The sequence below is a fragment of the Syngnathoides biaculeatus genome, chromosome 12, assembly GCF_019802595.1.
Source record: "Syngnathoides biaculeatus isolate LvHL_M chromosome 12, ASM1980259v1, whole genome shotgun sequence".
In the NCBI taxonomy this organism is placed as follows: domain Eukaryota; kingdom Metazoa; phylum Chordata; class Actinopteri; order Syngnathiformes; family Syngnathidae; genus Syngnathoides; species Syngnathoides biaculeatus.
Window position 1 is genome coordinate 5,172,146 of NC_084651.1, and position 19,235 is coordinate 5,191,380.

Consider the following 19,235-nt stretch of genomic DNA (forward strand, 5'->3'; position numbering starts at 1 on the left):
GATCGGTGGGGGGGGGGGGACGTCAAGGTTCTTTTTTGAGGCTTTAATCTCCCAGACTCTTGCTTGTCGGGAATGGAGTTGACATTTGCTGCTGAGTCAAACCCCCCCCCCCCCCCTTGGGGTCCCACAGGTTTGTACAGAGAGTACAAGAACAGGTTGGAGATTTCGCCCCAACTGACGCCAGAAGAGGAAAAGCTGGATGAGGCCAAATGCAGAAAGAGGCGGCATTTCACGGCTGCACTTTTGAGAAGAGGATCAGAAGTCATACCTCCCACTGCAAGGAAAATCCTTTTGAGATGCCGTGTGAGGTGGTTGCTGACTTCCAAGCGTGCTGATATTTGTCAGGCACGAGCTGTGTCGGAAAATCTCCGGGTCGCTCTCGCAAAATTAGTTTTCAGACCCGAACTACAAATAACGCAGGTTTCCCCCTTTTACTTAAAATTCCATGATCATAATGAGAGTATTTTACAAAATGAATGTACTGTAAATCCATGTATTGTATGACGTGTTGGTCCAATTATATTAAATATATTTTGGGCCTCGACACAATGCATCGTGGGATGTATCTGTCATGAGCATTTGCCAGTTCGTTGCTTTGTGTTTGTGAGTTGCATTCACTGCCTGTGGGACTCTCCGCTTCTACGCATAAGTTCGAGTAACCCTAGTCACAGCGATTCTGTGTCCTTTTGTTTGATCCTGTCCAGTTGAGTTTGTTCGTTTGCCCCCTTAGTCATCGGACCCTCCTGCATGTCTTCTGGATCCCGCCTAGCCTAGCGTTTCTGTACCCCGGCCTTGTCGAACTGCTACACCGTGCATGACCCAGTTTTTGGAATAAACTACAATGAACGTCATGCCTCCACTTCGAAGTCCTGCATTTTGGGTCCGCCCCCGTACCGGAGGTTCGTGACAATATCGGGTGTTCGCTACTACTCAAGATTCATTGCGGGATACATCGAGCGCACTATAGCGGATACATTTTGGAGCTTTGAATAATGTTTGTAATACAATAGTGTACTTTTGGGTGGCAGAAAAGGATGGATTACTGAAAACGACAACAACTAAGTCATTCCGCAAAACATAACAGCTACAGTGCTAGCTAACGAGCTCGCTAGCCATTTTCCAGTCTGTCGAGCAACAGAAAAGTCAATTAGCCGCTGCCTCAAAGTTAACGGACAGCACTGCTAAACGGCAAACTTACTTTAGTAGTGGACAGAGTTATTCCACAGTTGACAAAATCCAATCACCTGCTCCGAAACGCATTTCAGGCCTCTGCTGGGTGCCGTCGCCGAAAGAAAAGGAGCACTTCCGTGTGCCGAGGCGCACTAAACGGATGACCGCCACTCGGGTTAAATTGAAAAGACGCACAGAGGCAGACAGGAGTAATAGATGGTTACCATGGCGGCGACAATGTTCACCCACTTTGCCCTGTTTATTTCACGCGTAAGCGCCGCTAGCATATTACGAGGGAGAGCGCGGCAGCCGTGACGGACGTGAAGAGGCGGCAAAAAATATATATGCACGATTGCGCAGAGAAGGGGGGGGGGGGGGATAAAATCTTAAAAAAGCTTGATAGTCCCCCCCGCGGGCGGAGTGACCCGAGCCGGCGGATAATAGAGCGGCAATCAGCCCGCGCGGAGGCTGTCGTGGGTTCAAACTGATGCGTCAGTCAGCGTGATGGAGCGAGCCAGCGCGCCGCTGTGGCGCTTACAAATTGACTTCACCTTGGTCTCGCCAAGAAAAAAAGAATTAAAAAAAAAAAAACAAGATTCTGATTCAAGTTCTGCCGCGGCTGCCTCACTGAACTACGCTGACGGGAGCGAGGTGGAACATTTGGTATGCAGTACATCGAAATACACGTTTATTGCAGGTACAGAGCTCGTGCACCGACGTCATAAAAATCACGTACTGCCGGTCTAACAAAGCGTTGTTCAATGCTAAGTCGGTCAGACTTTTAAAAGGTGAAAATATACGAAGGTACGTGGAAAAATTAGATAAACTCGGCGTAGAGGACCAAGTCGATGTTTTCGTTGATAAGAAATTGGACTGTTAATTCGCTTCCGCTCGTCTTGGACAACTGGATCTGGTGAGTAAGTTGGTGACATTTACACGGAAAAGTTTGAAAGCGTATAAAAGTCTGGAGGCATACGAATGCTTCGTCGCTGGATCTGTTCTCAATCGGGAATAAATCCCACGTGGTGACGGGTTGACGGCTCGTGAACGGCGGAAGCGTTGCCGGAATCCATCGATCTTTTCAGATAGTATTCAATACAAATACAAATATTTAAAGAAACGACCCCTGAGGTTTTTCACAAACTCCCATTCATTACCTATGATTGAAAAAAAATAAAAATAAGAGGACGGAGTCGTCTCCGCGGAACGTACACGGAAGCGAGTGCGGCCACACTTAACCTCTGTGACAGACATTGTTCTCAAATGAGCCAACTCGGCATTATAAATACTTTTTAGTCATTTGAGATTGAAAATACTTCCTACCTGAAATGAAGCGATCGCTACACAGTTGTGTGTGTATTTCGGCCGTCCATCACGTTTAATTGCCGAAATCCATCGATATTTTCTGGTTTTTTCATCTGGTACTCCACAGAAGGATCTCTTTGAATATCTGCCTCGTGTGTCGTGACGACCAAGGAAAGCAGCGCTTTCGGAGCGGCAATACGGCGCCGTGAAAAGGTTGACGTCACGCGCGCGAGCTCTACACGTTTGCAGACTCACTAAAACGGTTGAAAATGTACAATAGAGCGACTTTACGGAATTCTCGCCGTTGTACTTCCACCCGGCTATAACATGCTTTTACCACCTTTAATCCTCTTAACACTTCATAAAGGATTCCGTTCTCACTCCTGAAAAGCTTATATTGATACAGATAAATCCCAACGTAGAGTTGTGCGCTTTCGGTGTCGCGAATGTCTACTGAGAGAGATGCAGAGTAATGAAACAAAGCAAATTTATTTGTACAGCGCATTTCATACACGAGATAATGTGCTGGACAAGCACGCTTTACCTCGCTTGCAGAACGGCGAGCTCGAGTTCTTTTTTGTTTGCTCAAAGTGATTATGGACAATAGTCTCAGTTTGACCAACTGCATTTTTCTTTTCTTTTTGAGATTCTTCAATATCTGCCGACACGATTCACAGTGGGAAGTCGATTCAATTAAACCTATTAAACGTTTTAGCATTGATTTGAAAACAATTGTTACAAAACATCTAAACCAACGCAAGATTGCGTCGCCGTCGGTTATTCTGCATTGTACAGACCTGAAACGGCTTCCAGTCGTACAAGACGTGCTGGCGGACCGTCTGACTCGGCAGCCAATCAGACGGGAGCGACGACGGCGAGGCCCGAGAGATTAAAAGCACGCCAACGTTGAGTGAACGACACGAGGACGGCAAATCTTGGGTCTTCCTTGCGTGCGCCTGAATCGCAGTTTTGGCTTTTAAAAGGTCTTTGGCTTAAGATTTTGATTTTTTTCTTGCAATTGGTCGTATCAAATCAATTTTTACGTATATAGACGCTTCGATCTTTTTAATCCCACTTCCTGTTGAAGTTTACTGCCAAACCGAACATAACGTTCCACATGGAATGCCACAGACGAGCTAACGAATAACATCGGCTCAACGATGTTCAAATTTCAAGCAACAGATGTTTAAACATCCATCATCCATCCATTTTCTGTGCCGCTTATCCTCACAGTGTAGCAGGGAGTGCTGGAGCCTATCCCACCTGTACACCCTGGACCGGTCGCCAGCGAATTGCAGGGCACATCGAGACAAACAGCCAATTGCACTCAATCACACCTAGGGGCAATTTAGAGCGACCAATTAATGTTGCATGTTTTTGGGATGTGGGAGGAAACCAGCGTGCGCACCCGGAGAAAACCCACGCAGGCACGGGAAGAACGTGGGAACTCCACACAGGCGGGTTTGGGATTGAACCAGCTGAGCCACCGTGCCGCCCATGTTTAAGCACAAATGGCAAAATGATAAACAATATTTACATGTATATATTCTTTTGCATCTGTGAAAAACGACTAAAATTACTTTTGATTTACTGAGGAGCTGAGACCATAAACAATATATCCATATGTGTGTATTTCTTTATTTTCTCTTTAATTGTTGTTACTGCATTTTTTTAAGAACATTATTTTTCTCAATAAAAAAAAAACATACTGCATACATTTGTTGTTTTTTGGGGAGGACGGAATGGATTAATGGGATTTACATTCATTTCAATGTGGACATATGATTTAAGATGAGAGTACTTTGAGGTACAAGCGTGGTCACAGAGCATATTAAACTCGTATCTCAAGGCACACAACTGTATTTCATTAGAGTGCGAAAGTTGGAAATGACAAAATCCGACAAAAATGCACACCCTTGCCAAGTGTCATTTCCATTAAGAGCTCAGACTCGCCATGTAAAAATCCTCACAATCCCAATAAAATCCATACTGCTTATACTATTCTGAAATAAAACGACATCATTGCCCAAGAAATAAAAAAAAGATCTGTCACAGTTGTTTTTTGTAGTTGCATATTTTGTCACAACATTTCAGTTTACAACGGCTTACTTTGACCAGGATCCCTCGCCGGATCGTGGCGTTTTTCGCCATCTCGCTGCCGTAAAACGCGCGAATCCGCGCTGGCTGATAACATGTGCTTCTAGTGAGTAGATGCTAGTTATCAGTAGCTGGCCAGCTCTCATCGATCATCTCCCGCGACGTGAAGAATGAATCTCGCTTAACTTCATCAAATTAATATCCCATGAACATTTGTGCAGCTCCTCATGAAAATACGGCGGAGCACCGTCGCGAGACTACCACTGATCAACGTGAACCTCGGCGAAAATGCCGGGAGAGGTAAACGCAAACGCACTGCAACTCCCGTCGGAATAAAACACGTACTTTGATTAATGTTCCTTTCAAATGCAAACATTATGATTCAGGATTTGTTTTTGAGTGAATCTGATTCGGCACCGATTCGTTTGTAGCTCTAGTTTTAATTAACACAGATAAACATACAAATGGGCAATCGCAGAGCCCAGAGGGTGGTATACATCCCGCCCCCCACCCCCCACGTTCCATGAAATCAAACGTGCACTCTCCGCAACTTGCCGGCAAACACGTCCCTTACGTTTTTTTATTTGTTACCCCGCAGCCCTGCGGACCGAACGCAATTCAAGCGCGACAGGTTTCACGCTTCAACCGCGTCACGGCCCTCAAAACCAGTTGATCTCCTTCATCTGCCGCGGTCGCGACGTCAAGATTTCGCACCGGGCGACAAAGACGCTGATTTTGCGAGCGTCAACGCCGACTGCGGCAGTGGCGAGAGCCTTCGCGACTTTGCTGCCCGTCGCAGAAACGCGATCGCGCTCATGTAGCCGAGGGGTGTTTACACTTCAGCTGCGGCGCTCCCGTGTTGGGAACTACATTACGTTCTGTAAAGCAGAGTTTACTTGAACATTAGGGAACATGTTTTGCTGCGGGGCTCCTGTTCAAATTTGTGTCATTCAGCTGCCAAGACGAAACTAATCAACGTCAGTGACCAAACACTGTTTTTTTTTTAACAGTACACCATAGAGGGCTATTTTTATTATGAAAAAATATATATATTTTTTTGTTCTAGGAACGGTTTAATGGCATTTCATTCATTACAATGAGCTAAGTTGATTTGAGGTACTAAAATGGGAGAAAACAGTTGAGCAATTAATGTCCACAATTAAGTACAACGTACTGTAATTCTCGATCTACACAGCGCACCTGGTTACAAGCCTCACCGAGTACATTTGTAAAGGAAATACCATTTGGTACAAACATACGCCGCAGCTGTGCAAAAGCCGCAAGTGCCCACATTGAAACCCACGTTAAAACACAAGATACTGTAACAACGAAAGACAGTTCACAGAAAGTTCAACGCGCGAGATAATGCTAGCGCCAGGCTAGCACTAACGCTAACAGGGCCGGTTGTCAAGGAACTATTATTTGATACATACATACGCTGCAGCTGTGTAAAAGCCGCAAGTGCCCACAATGAAACACAAGATATTTACAAAGAAATAGGGTACACAGAAAGAGTGTAACCGTAGCGCCGCGCTAGCTGTAACACTAAGAGGGCCGGTTAAAGTCACTTCCTTGGCACATATATTCCCAGTCACATTCAAACACAAGATATTTACATGAAGGTGCATAGAATAGAGTTTAACGCTAGCATGGCACTAACGCTAGCACTAACGCTAACGGGGCCGGTTAAAATAAAATTTCCCGGTAAATATCACTGAGACACGCCAGTAACACAGCAGCAACACACTAGCTCAGCGCTAACAGGGCCAGTAAAAGTCACTTCCTCGGCACATATATTGCACCGGTCTCATTCTAACGTTTTCCGCTCGAGTGCCCCCTTGCGGCCGTCAGAAAAAAAAAAACGCACAAATTAGCCGCATCACTGCATATAATGCAGCATGTGAAAAAAGTCGCGGCTCGTAGGTCGGAAATTACGATATCTTTCATGATGTCATTACTATGTTTTTAGACAGTACAACATCATAGAGCGCTATTTTTGGGGGGTTTTTTGGTCTCGGAACGGTTTAATGGCATTTCATTCATTTCAATGGGCTAAGTTGATTTGAGGTACTAAAATAGTAGATACAGTTGCCAAGTCCTACGTAGTTCCGTTTTTTGTACGCTTTCAACAGTTATCTTCGAACATGTATTACATGAGGAAATTAAAAAAAAAATCTTTACAGTAGTATTGAGTACATTTAACCAGAAAATTACTTTTCATATCTAGCAAAAGTCAGCTACATTAAATGTCGTCGGCTACCACAATACTTTCAAAAATTTCATGTTGCATGGCGTGTATTGTTTTTGTATTTATACAAGTTATCAATGCCGGATCTCAACTCGAATGAGAAACGCAATCATAAATGATTTCAAGTGTTTTGGTAGATTGTGCTGCGGCGCAATACGAGTATTTCCTCGCCGTTCTTACGAGCTTATTGAGGAAAGGAAAACGCAGGCTGGCCGAATAAGATCCTTAAAAAAAAAAGGGGGGGGGGGCGTGTGGAGGGGGGTCAGGGGGGCTTCATCGGAACCGCCAGACTCCACGTCGTCTTCTCCTCCTCCACATTTAATTAGCTTTTTAGCCCTTCAACCTCGAGTGGATTCAACGCAGCCGTTTCCCTGCCGGAGACGCGGACCAGTTCTGCGGAGGCCGGCTGACAATAAGACGCCAGCTGACGCCACCTGCTCGTGTCGGCCTCCGCGGGGGGGGGGGGGGGGGGGGGGGGGGGGGGGCTCGCTTTCGACGCGGCGTGCAACGTTTGAGGGCTAAAGTGGAAAGAAGCGAACGCGCAACGTTTTGCGACTGCGGTTCATCAAGAAGTTCGCCCCAGGTCATGCGCCGCGTGCTGCTCCACCGATTCAACAATTCGTATCTCGGAAAACAAGAAAAGCCGAGCTGGAAATGACGTTAGAAAAATGATTCCCTATAAGAGCGTGTAGGGGAGGAAAGCGCTACGTGCGGCCCAAAAAAAACAAGACAAAAAAGTGATCAAATATCAACACATTTGATACATAATTTTTTCAAAAAAGGAATCTATTACTAGTTATTTGTAGTAGAATAATAAAAATTATAAATAAGTTAGAATGTCATTAAAAGTGTTTTCAGGTTTTAAGCTTTAAATAATAGCATTCCACAAAAATATTAAAAAAAAAAACAGATTAATAATTGGAAAAAAAAATCGAAAATAAAAGATATAAATATCCAGCCGACCATTTCCTGAGCCGCTTATCCTCATAAGGGTCACTTGGAGCACTGTCATTGGGCAGGAGGCGGGCCACACCCTGAACTGGCTGCCAGCCAATCGCAGGGCACATGGAGATAATCACACCTACGGTCAATTTTGAGTGTCCAATTGATGCATTTTTTTGGGAGTACCCGGAGAAAACCCACGCAGGCAAAGGGAGAACATGCAAAGCGGGGCCAGGATTTCAACCCCAGTCATCAGAACTATGAGGCAGATGCTCTGAATCAGTTATATTATCCATCCATCCATTTTCTTCGCCGCTTATCCTCACAAGGGTCACGGGGACTATCCCAGCTGTCAACGAGCAGGAGGAGGGGCACACCCTGAACGGGCTTTCCAGCCAATCGGAGGGCACATGGAGACAAACAGGCGCATTCACAATCACACCTACGGGGAATTTAGAGTGTCCAATTAATGTTGCATGTTTTCGGGACGTGGGAGGAAAAACGGAGTGCTCGGAGGAAACCCACGCAAGCCCGGGGAGGACATGCAAACTCCACAAAGGCAGGGCCGGGGTTGAACCCTGCGCCTCAGAAGTGCAGCTATTTTGTTTTATTGTGTGGTAAACAAAACCACGTGCGAGTGTTCCGGTTTTGAAAACATTTCCTGGTTCACACGTTTGTCACGTGTCCAGTCCAAATTTTCTCAGAGCTGCGGCGAAGTTGAAGTGAAATATGTCAGCTGCTTCCATAGCATGACGTAATGCTTTCCTTACCGCAAAGCAGGCCTTATCAAAAACCACCAGACGTTCGCCGCGGACGACCAAATTATTTGATGAGGCGCAAAAATGTGACAATTTTTCATTTTTTTTTTTTTCACCCCATCCTTGGCAAAAGACCACAGATGAGCAGAAGATTCGGAAGAAGCGGAAAACCAAAAGTTTGCGTCTGAATGAGCAGCAGACGGCCGCAGAATTCTAAGTAGGAGTTGTGTTGTCTAAGTGAGCCAGATGGGCACACGCTGTGTGACTAAAGATGGGGGGGGGGAAATACACACAAACACACACACACACACACACAAGAAAAAAAATGAACATGCAAAAACACAAAGCGACAATCAAAATCAAAAGCAGACAATGAACACACAACAACAACAAAAAATGCAACAATACAATAAATAAACAAAGACGTACACAAAAACAACAACAAAATCAAGAGCAGAACAAAGTGTACATTCACACACACAAAACCACACATTCAATACACATAAAAAACAAACACTAAATACACACAAGTAAAAAAAAAAATGCAAAAACACAAAACAACAAAATCAAAAGCAGACAACAATGAACACACAACAACAACAAAAAAATGCAACAAACAACACACATACTACAACACAAACCAAATGAACAAATGCAAAAACAAAGTCAAAATCAAGAGAAGAAAACAGTGTACATACACACACACACACTCAAACACAATACACAAAAATAAACAAAATACACACGCAAGAATAAAAAAGAAAGCTAACATGCAAAAAACAAAGCGACAAACAAAACCAAAAGAAGACAACAAAGAACACATACAACAACAACAACAAAATTCAACAAACAACACACTAAATAAACAAAAATGTATAAAACAACAAACAAAAATAGTCAAAATCAAGAGCAGAACACAATGTACATGCAAACACTGACACACACAAAACCACACACTCAAAAAACAGCAGAAAACAGTGTACAGGCGCACGCACACATACAATACCACGCATACAGTACACGTAAAAACTAAACACTAAATACACGCACACACAAGTAAAAAAAAGAAAACATGCAAAAACAAACCGACAAACAAAATCAAAAGCCGACAATGAACACACACAACAACATCAAAATGCAACAACACACACATAATACACACAAACAACACACACCAAATGAACAAACACGTACACAAAAACAGTCCAAATCAAGAGCAGAAAACTGTGTCCATGCACACACAAAAAATTACACACGCAATACACATAAAAATAAACACAAACACACACAAGAATAAAACAGAAAACGAGCATGCAAAAAAACAAACAATGAACAAACACAACAACAACAAAATGTAACAAACGCACAAAATACACAAACAACACGAATGAACAAACGCGCAAAAACACACAACAAAATGCAACAAACAACACACACCAAATGAACAAACACGTACGCAAAAACACAAAAAGTCAAAATCAAGAGCAAAAAACAGTGTACATGCACACACACACACACAAAACTACACACGCAATACACAAAAAAAACAAACACACACACAAAAAGAGAAAACTAGCATGTAAAAAAACAAAGCGACAAAAGCAGAACACAATGAACACACAACAACAACAAATTCAACAAACAACACACAAAATAAACAAACATGTACACAACAACACAAACAAAAATAGTCCAAATCAAGAGCAGAACACAATGTACATGCAAACACTGACACACAAAACCACACACTCAATACACAGAAAAATAAAAACTAAATACACACAAAAAAAACATGGAAAAGCACAAACCGACAAACACAATCAAAAGCAATGAACACACACAACAAACAACGCACATAACACACACGCAAACAACAAACACCAAATGAACAAACAGAAACAAAATACACACACACAAGAAGAAAACAGAAAAGGAGCATGCAAAAAAACAAACCGACAAACAAAATCAAAAGCAAACAATGAACACACACAACAACAACAAAAACAACACACACTAAATGAACAAACGCGCAAAAACACACAACAAAATGCAACAAACAACACACACCAAATGAACAAACACGTACGCAAAAACACAAAAAGTCAAAATCAAGAGCAAAAAAACAGTGTACATGCACACACACACACACAAAACTACACACGCAATACACAAAAAAAACAAACACACACACAAAAAGAGAAAACTAGCATGTAAAAAAACAAAGCGACAAAAGCAGAACACAATGAACACACAACAACAACAAATTCAACAAACAACACACAAAATAAACAAACATGTACACAACAACACAAACAAAAATAGTCCAAATCAAGAGCAGAACACAATGTACATGCAAACACTGACACACAAAACCACACACTCAATACACAGAAAAATAAACACTAAATACACACAAAAAAAACATGGAAAAGCACAAACCGACAAACACAATCAAAAGCAATGAACACACACAAACAACAAACACCAAATGAACAAACAGAAACAAAATACACACACACAAGAAGAAAACAGAAAAGGAGCATGCAAAAAACAAACCGACAAACAAAATCAAAAGCAAACAATGAACACACACAACAACAACAACAAAAACAACACACACTAAATGAACAAACGCGCAAAAACACACAACAAAATGCAACAAACAACACACACCAAATGAACAAACGCGTACACAAAAACACAAACAAAAAGTCAAAATCAAGAGCAGAAGACAGTGTACACGCACACACCCAAAACTACACAAAAATAAACACCAAATGCACACAACTGAACGTATAAACAAAATCCACACAAGCACAAAAGAACACACACACACCCAAAACACAAACGCAAACACACACAAACAAACACGGTGATCCCACATAGGCATGAAAAACACGGACGGGCAGGCACACAAACGCGTCGAGAAGCTCATTAGCATTCCAAGTAAACACTCCCATCCTCCCTTTTTTCCCCTCTTTTTTTTTTGTGTCCTCCACTCGAGTGTCTGCTACGTCTCCACCGTGCTGCCAGCAGGAGGCGCTTTCTTTTGCCTGGCGCGTCGTCCCGTCCCCAAGGAAGTCCGCACGAAGGAGGACGACGAAACGGGCCGCAGGTACCGAAGCTGGCGCCACAGTGCGGTAACCTTGCTGCGGGGGCGCCCCGCATTCGTGCTACTCGACATGCCCGACGGGGGGAACGTTTACAGCCGTACTTGTACTCTGCAGAACTCCATCTGCTCGTCGCGTGGCAAAATCAATTTCAGCCATAGAAATGAACTAAAATGCCACTAATCCGCTCCCCAAAAGGTGAGTTGAACAATAAAAATCAAAATATGACCGTAATTTCTGGCCTACAAACCACACGCTTTCAATTTTTTTTCGAATGGCCGCAAGGGGGGCACTCCAGCGGAAAAGGTAAGAATGAGACCGTTGGAATATGTGTGCCGAGGACTTTTACCGGCCTTGTTGTTACTGGTATGTTATTTTAACTGGCCCTGGTTCCGTTAGCATTAGCGCGGCGCTAGTGTTAGTGTCTTTCTGTGTACTGTCTTTGTAAATACCTCATGTTTCGATGCGGGTTTCAATGTGGCCACTTGAGACTTTTACACAGCTGCGGCGTATGTATGTACCAAATGGTATCCATCCATCCATCCATCCATTTTCTTAGCCGCTTATCCTCACAAGGGTCGCAGGGAGTGCTGGAGCCTATCCTAGCAGTCAACGGGCAGGACGCGGGGTACACCCTGAACTGGTTGCCAGCCAATCGCAGGGCACAACGAGACAAGAGTACACCCTGAACTGTACATCCATCCATTATCTGAGCCGCTTATCCTCACAAAGGTCACGGAAGTGCTGCAGACTAAATCAGCTAACTTCGAGCAAGGAAGCAGAGTACACCCTGAACTGTCCATCCATCTCTCCATCCATCCAGCCATTATCTGAGCTGCTTATCCTCACCAGGGTCACAGGAGTGCTGGAGCCTAAATCAGCTAACTTTGGGTAAGGAAGCAGAGTACACCCTGAACTGTCCATCCGTCTGTCCGTCCATCCATCCATCCATCCATCCACCCATTCATCCATCCTCTTAGCCTGTCATCCTCACAAGGGTCGCGGGGAGTGCTGGAGCCTATCCCTGCTGTCATCGGGCAAGAGGCGGGGTACACCCAGAACTGGTTGCCAGTCAATCGCAGGGCACAACGAGACCAACAACCGGACTCACAATCACACCTAGGGGCAATTTAGAGTGTCTAATTAATGTTGCATGTTTTTGGGACGTGCGAGTAAACGGGAATACCTGGAGAATATCAACGCAGCCCCAGGGAGAACAGGGCTGGGATTGATCCCGGGTCCTCAGCACTGTGAGGCCAACGCTTCTGATCCGCCGTGCCGCCTGTACCAAATGGTATTTCCTTTCCAAATGGACTCGGCGAGGCTCGTAACCAGGTGCGCTCTGCCGGCCGGGAATGACGGCACGTAAAAACCATCATAATAGACAACGGAAAGAAATAACTGCTTCGTGAAGTGCAATTACTGCACGCACTGTAGTATCCGTGGGCGGACGCGTGCCTTTAAGGAGCAAACTCATCGAGCCGTCTTGCCGTCTTGTTTATCTACTTAAGCTCCAACGCGTGACTCGACTTCTTCTTCCCGCACGCTCGACACGATTTGAATTCAAAGCTGCTGCGAGTCCCCACTTCCGCTTTGTGGACTCGCGCGTCCTCGTTCCAGGAAACGCCGCCGAAAACGCCGCGCCGCCAAGTTGGAGTTCCGACGCGGAACGCGCCACTTCTGCTCCCAAACGATTCGCGAGCGCGGCGCGTCTCATTGTTTCGATTTTGACGTTTTGCGGCACGACGGACGGGAAATTGAAAAGGGAGCGCCGCCCCCTTTTTCGCGGCCGTTCATATTTTTTAAATTTCAGGCGATCCCACGGGGAGGCCGAGCAGACAATGCGCCGTGAATGCATCGTCGTCGTCGTCGTCATCATCATTAGCCGCGTTGTTCAGAATTCAAAATGCAAATGTCAGCGCTGCTTTCGAATGCGAAAAGTGTGAATATCACCGGAGTCGCACGTGGGAGGCTCGGAGCAGCAGGAGATGGAGGGAGGGCTGGGGGGGGGGGGGGAGAAAAAAGAAAAATGAAAAAAGAAAAAAGAAGGCACCATATGCAGCATGTGAGAGGCCTCTTAAGAACACCTGTGCCTGTGCTCTTTTGTCACACGGATTGCCTGAGCACTTCGCTTTGTTCCTGCGCTCAAAAACAGGAAGACTCGCTCTTGAAGAGAACGCTCGCGGTGGAGAGCGAGGGTGCACGATCGGAACCGGGCCCGGACCGGAACCCGTGCGGCACGCCGTTTGGTCAGGGACCTTTCGAGACTACACTGGGCTCTTAAATCGTCATTCACGATCAAAATGAACGGAAATGCCAATAATCCATCCATCCGTCCTTTTTCTTTCACCGCTTATCCTCACGAGGGCTTTTTAAATCCCACTTCCTGTTGATGTTTTCTGTCAAACCGAACATAACATTCCACATGGAGTGCCAAAGGCGAGCTAACAAATAACATCGGCGTAACGGTGTTCGAACTTCAAGCAACAGATGTTCAAACATCCATCCTCCATCCATTTTCTGTGCCGCTTATCCTCACGAGGGTCACAAGGAATGCTGGAGCCTATCCCGGCCGTCAACGGGGAGGAGGCGGGGTACACCCAGAACTGGTTCCCAGCCAATCGCAGGGCACATGGAGACAATCACACCAATTTAGAGTGTCCAATTTTTTTGGGGCGAGTACCCGGAGAAAACCCACACAAGCAAAGGGACAACATGCAAAGTTCACACAAGCGGGGCCGGGATTTGAACCCCAGTCATCAGAACTGTGCGGCAGATGCTCTGAATCAGTTACATTATCCATCTATTCATCCATCCATCCATCCATTCATTTTCTTAGCCGCTTATCCTCACAAGGGTTGCGAGTCACAGTCAACAGTCGCACTCACAAACACACCAAGGGGCAATTTAGAGTGTCCAATTAATGTTGCATGTTTTTGGGGATGTGGGAGGAAACCGGCGTGCCCGGAGAAATATACTGCCCCCACATGGCCAAGGAGGGGAACACCAGAAGGAGCAGCACAAATTCAATTGATGCAGTGTGACAAAAAGTTTTCATTGTATGTTTAATTATTTCATTTCGTGTATATGTCTGTATATATATATATATATATATATATATATATATATATATATATATATATTATGAAGTACATTACTTAGTGCTGGTAAAGCGTCGGCCTCACAGTTCTGAGGTCCCGGGTTCAATCCCGGACCCGCTTGTGTGGAGTTTGCATGTTCTCCCCCGGTGCTGCGTGGATTTTCTCTGGGTATTCCCGTTTCCTCCCACATCCCCAAAATTAATCGGACACTCTAAATTGCTCACAGGTGTGATTGTGGGTGTGGCTGTTTGTCTCGATGTGCCCTGCGATTGGCTGCGACCGCTTCAGGGTTTGCCCCGCCTCCTGCCCGTTGACAGCTGGGATCGGCTCCGGGAATCCCGCGACCCTCGTGAGGCTAAGCGGCATTGCGCTCAAACTGCCGTAAACCGCACATAAATCACCAAAAGAAACAGATACGACACTGAGCGCAAATGTCTCCCAGTGTGAGCATCACAAACAACACCTTGAAACAATTAGTTCTGGAAAAACATCAGAAAAAGAAACGCACAAAAAAAAAAGCGCCGAATTGAAGCCAAAACGGGCATTTTGCCGCTATAAACAACAAGTTAATGGCCAAGCACGAAAACTGCATATTGGGAGGGGGGAGGGGGTGGGGGAAGACGGATTATACCAGAATACTTTCATAAATTGTGATGAAAACAGAGAAAAAAAGGCGAGTTCAACTGTGGTCTGGATCAACGCACCCCACAATAGACAAAACCCACGAAAGAATCTGAATCATATTTATTCGGGGTGTCATTTAAAACACATGATGAGTTTGTCTGTACTCGGACTACTGGAGTATGACAACATCCGTCCATCCATCCGTTATCTGAGCCGCTTATCCTCACAAGGGTCACGGGAGTGCTGGATCCTACATCCGCTAACTTCGGGCAAGGAAGCAGAGTACGCCCTGAACTGTCCGTCCGTCCATCCATCCATCCATCCATCCATCCATTATGTGAGCCACTTATCCTCACAAGGTTGACGGGAGGGCTGGAGCCTAAATCCGCTAACTTCGGGCAAGGAAGCAGAGTACGCCCTGAACTGTCCGTCCGTCCATCCGTCCGTCCCTCCATCCATTCATTCATCCAACTTCTTGGCCAGTTATCCTCACCCTTGTGAGATTGAGTGGCTTGGAAAATGGACATGGATCTCCATCCATTCTTCCATTTTCTTTTGCCGCTTATCCTCATGAGGATCGCAGGGAGTGCTGGAGCCTATCCCAAATGCCAACGGGCAGGAGGCGGGGTACACCCTGTACTGGTTGCCAGCCAATCGCAAGGCACATCGAGACAAACAGTCGCACTCACAATCACACCTAGGGGCAATTTGGAGTGTCCAATTAATGTTGGGTGTTTTGGGGATGTGGGAGGAAACGGGAATACCCGGAGAAAATCCACACATCCACAGGGAGAACACGCACAGTCCACACAGTTGGGGCGGGGATTTGAACCCCGGTCCTCAGAACCGTGAGGCAGATGCTTTAACCAGTCTCTTCACCGCACCCCCAGTATGACAACTTACCCCCACCCCCCAAAAAAATACATAGAGTAATTATCGAGCAATGATAGGATAACGACAACGTGGGAAAGCCGTTACCACAACAATTGCGCAAAAACTGCAGACTAATCGAGCGCTTTAAAGTGAGATTAGCGGCTCAGCTGTTAGCCGCTATCTTGAGGAACTCAGCGTCAAATGTATGTGAAAAATACATTTTTGTTATTGTTCAGTTTTGTTTCAATAAAGTGACTTAAAGAGCACCTGCCGCTGCGTCAGCCCTTGACCACGGCTGAATGAGGTCTGGTATTAAACATTAGCATTAAGCTAGCAGCCTTTAATGAGACAAAAAATGTCTCTGTATTTCTCGATATGTTGCTAATTTTTCACGAATCATCGTACCGTAATTTCCGGCCAATAAGTCGTGAATTTTTTCACAGGCTTTCAACCCAGTGCCTTACGCGGTGATGTGGCTAATTTGTGTATTTTTAGTAGGGGCCGCAGGGGGGACTTGAATGGAAAAGGAAACAGTGAGATGGTGGAATCAATGCGGCGAGGAAGTTGACTTTTACCAGCCCTGTTAGCGCTGTGCTAGTGTTACCGCTGTGCTAGAGTGTTGCTACGTCTTGGTGATTTTTACCAGTATGTTTTGTTTTTTTTAACCGGCACTGTTAGCGCCGCGCCAGCGTTAGCACCGCACTAGCGTCTTGCTGCTGTGTTACTGCCGTATCTCGCTGATTTTTACTGGTATGTTTTTTTTTTTTTTTTTTACCGGCCCTGTTAGCACTGCGCTAGTGTTAGCGCTGTGCTAGCGTGTTGCAGTGTCTTAGTGATTTTTACTAGTATGTTTTTTTTTTTTTTAAAGGGTTAGCACTGTGCTAGTGTTAGCACCACGCCAGCGTTAGCACCACACTAACGTCTTGCTGCTGTGTTACTGCCGTGTCTCAGTGATTTTTACTGGTATGTTTTTTTTTTTTTTTTTTTACCGGCCCTGTTAGCACTGTGCTAGTGTTAGCGCTGTGCCAGCGTGTTGCAGTGTCTTAGTGATTTTTACTAGTATGTTTTGTTTTTTTTTAAGGGTTAGCACTGTGCTAGTGTTAGCACCACGCTAACGTCTTGCTGCTGTGTTACTGCCGTGTTTCTGATTTTTATTGCCATGTTTTTTTTTTTAACGGGCCCTGCTAGCACTGCGCTAGTGTTAGCACAGTCCTAGCGTGTTGGTGTGTCTTAGTGATTTTTACCAGTATGTTGTTTTTTTTTTAAAGCGGCACTGTTAGCGGCGCGCCAGCGTTAGCATCACGCTAGCGTCTTGCTGCTGTGTTACTGCCGTGTTTGTGATTTTTTTACCAGTATGTTTTTTTTTTTTTTTTTTTTTTTTAACAGCCCTGTTCGTGGTACCACGTTGTTGCTATGTTCAGCTAAGCTAAGGTATTAAAACTTTGAAAACTCTTTCTTTGTAAATATCTCGTGTTTCAATGTGGGCACTTGCGGCTTTGACACAGCTGCGGTTTATGTACGTACCAAATGATATTTCCTTTACAAATGCAGAGGGTGACGCTTATAAGCAGGTCGGAAATGACGGTATTCCCCGGCAATAATTGGGAGTTTTGCCAATCGTTTCCAAGCTGCTTGTCATTTTTCCAGAATCCTCACATACCTGCTTGTCCTTGTCCTTAGCTTTGCCGCCTCCGCCCGCCATCCGCGACGAGGTGACGTCGCGGGGGATGACGGAGATTTGGTGGAGTGGCATGTTCATCCCAGCGGAAGCGACCAAGGCTGGGGGCGGGATTGGACGCTCACTTCCTATCCTGACGCCAGCTCCATGGGCACGTTTTATTTTTATGACTGCAACGCCCTGCGGAAGAGAGTAAAACAAGTGTGGCGATCAACTAAACGCAGACGCTGTGTTAGATAACGAGTAAATCAATTGGAAATGATGAGGCGGGGGAAAAAAATTGGGAACAAAAACATCTCATTACCCACAGTCGAAGCGGCACTTTCAGGCCATGACCGAACAAACACGGGTCTTCAAATCAAAAAATAAGAAAAACGATTTGACAAGGAATCCCGGGTTTTTGGCCGTCAAAATGGAAAAGTCTGGCCATGGCGACGAGGCTCAACAGAACTGTCGTCAGCATTTGTGTGTGGATGTGGAAAAACAGCTTTTTGAGAAGTCCCTTCAAAAGTATGACAAACAGCCATTGAAGCGGATTTTGATTTGGATTCTGAAATTTAAACTAACAATACATTTTTTTCCCCCCACTCGATCTCATTTCCCAAAATACTCAAATGTGATGCCCGACGCATGTGGGAAAGGACTTGAACAGCGAGCATGGAACCTGCTGTCAACCGCAGCTCTCACTCACACGTGGACTCACGTCACAGTGAAAATCAGCAAAAAAAAAAAAAAAAAAAAAAAAAAGCGTTTATGATTCTCGATATTTGCCACACGTTAGTGCCAAACAACAAAACACGACAAGTCAAATCTGCCCTGAAAGCAAAGGTGTCCAAGTCAAGGCCCTGGGGCCATCGACTGCCTGCTAAATAATTTTACGTGGCACATTGACCCAAACAAAGTGTTTACTTCATCTTTCTTACTAAATGAATTGAATTTCCTCTTTTTACTTCGCCGGATCTTTTATTTCACTTCAACATACAGTGAAGAAAAAAAGTATTTGAACACACTGCTATATTGCAAGTTCTCCCACTTAGAAATCATGGAGGGGTCTGAAATTTTCATCGTAGGTGCATGTCCACTGTGAGAGAAAAATGCAGAAATCACAATGTATGATTTTTTTAAAACAATTTATTTGTGTGACACAGCTGCAAATAAGTATTTGAACACGTGTCTATCAGCTAGAATTCTGACCCTCAAAGACCCGTTAGTCCGCCTTTAAAAGTCCACCTCCACCCCGTACAATCGGTAAGACTCAAAACTTGTAACGTGGCCAAGACAAAAGAGCTGTCCAAAGACACCAGAGACAAAATTGTACAACTCCACAGG

At 44.9% G+C, this 19,235-nt stretch overlaps 1 protein-coding gene across 2 annotated transcripts in view; it reads right to left on the bottom strand.

The window, feature by feature from the left end:
• marchf8 (membrane-associated ring finger (C3HC4) 8) overlaps positions 1-19,235 on the bottom strand; it is a 90,565-nt gene that overhangs the window by 46,785 nt on the left and 24,545 nt on the right. For both annotated transcript variants that reach the window (XM_061837865.1, XM_061837866.1), the window contains one exon: positions 17,889-18,086. In XM_061837865.1, coding sequence (XP_061693849.1) covers positions 17,889-17,987 — 99 coding nt within the window. In that variant the 5' untranslated portion in view covers positions 17,988-18,086. The remainder of the gene's footprint in view (positions 1-17,888; positions 18,087-19,235) is intronic.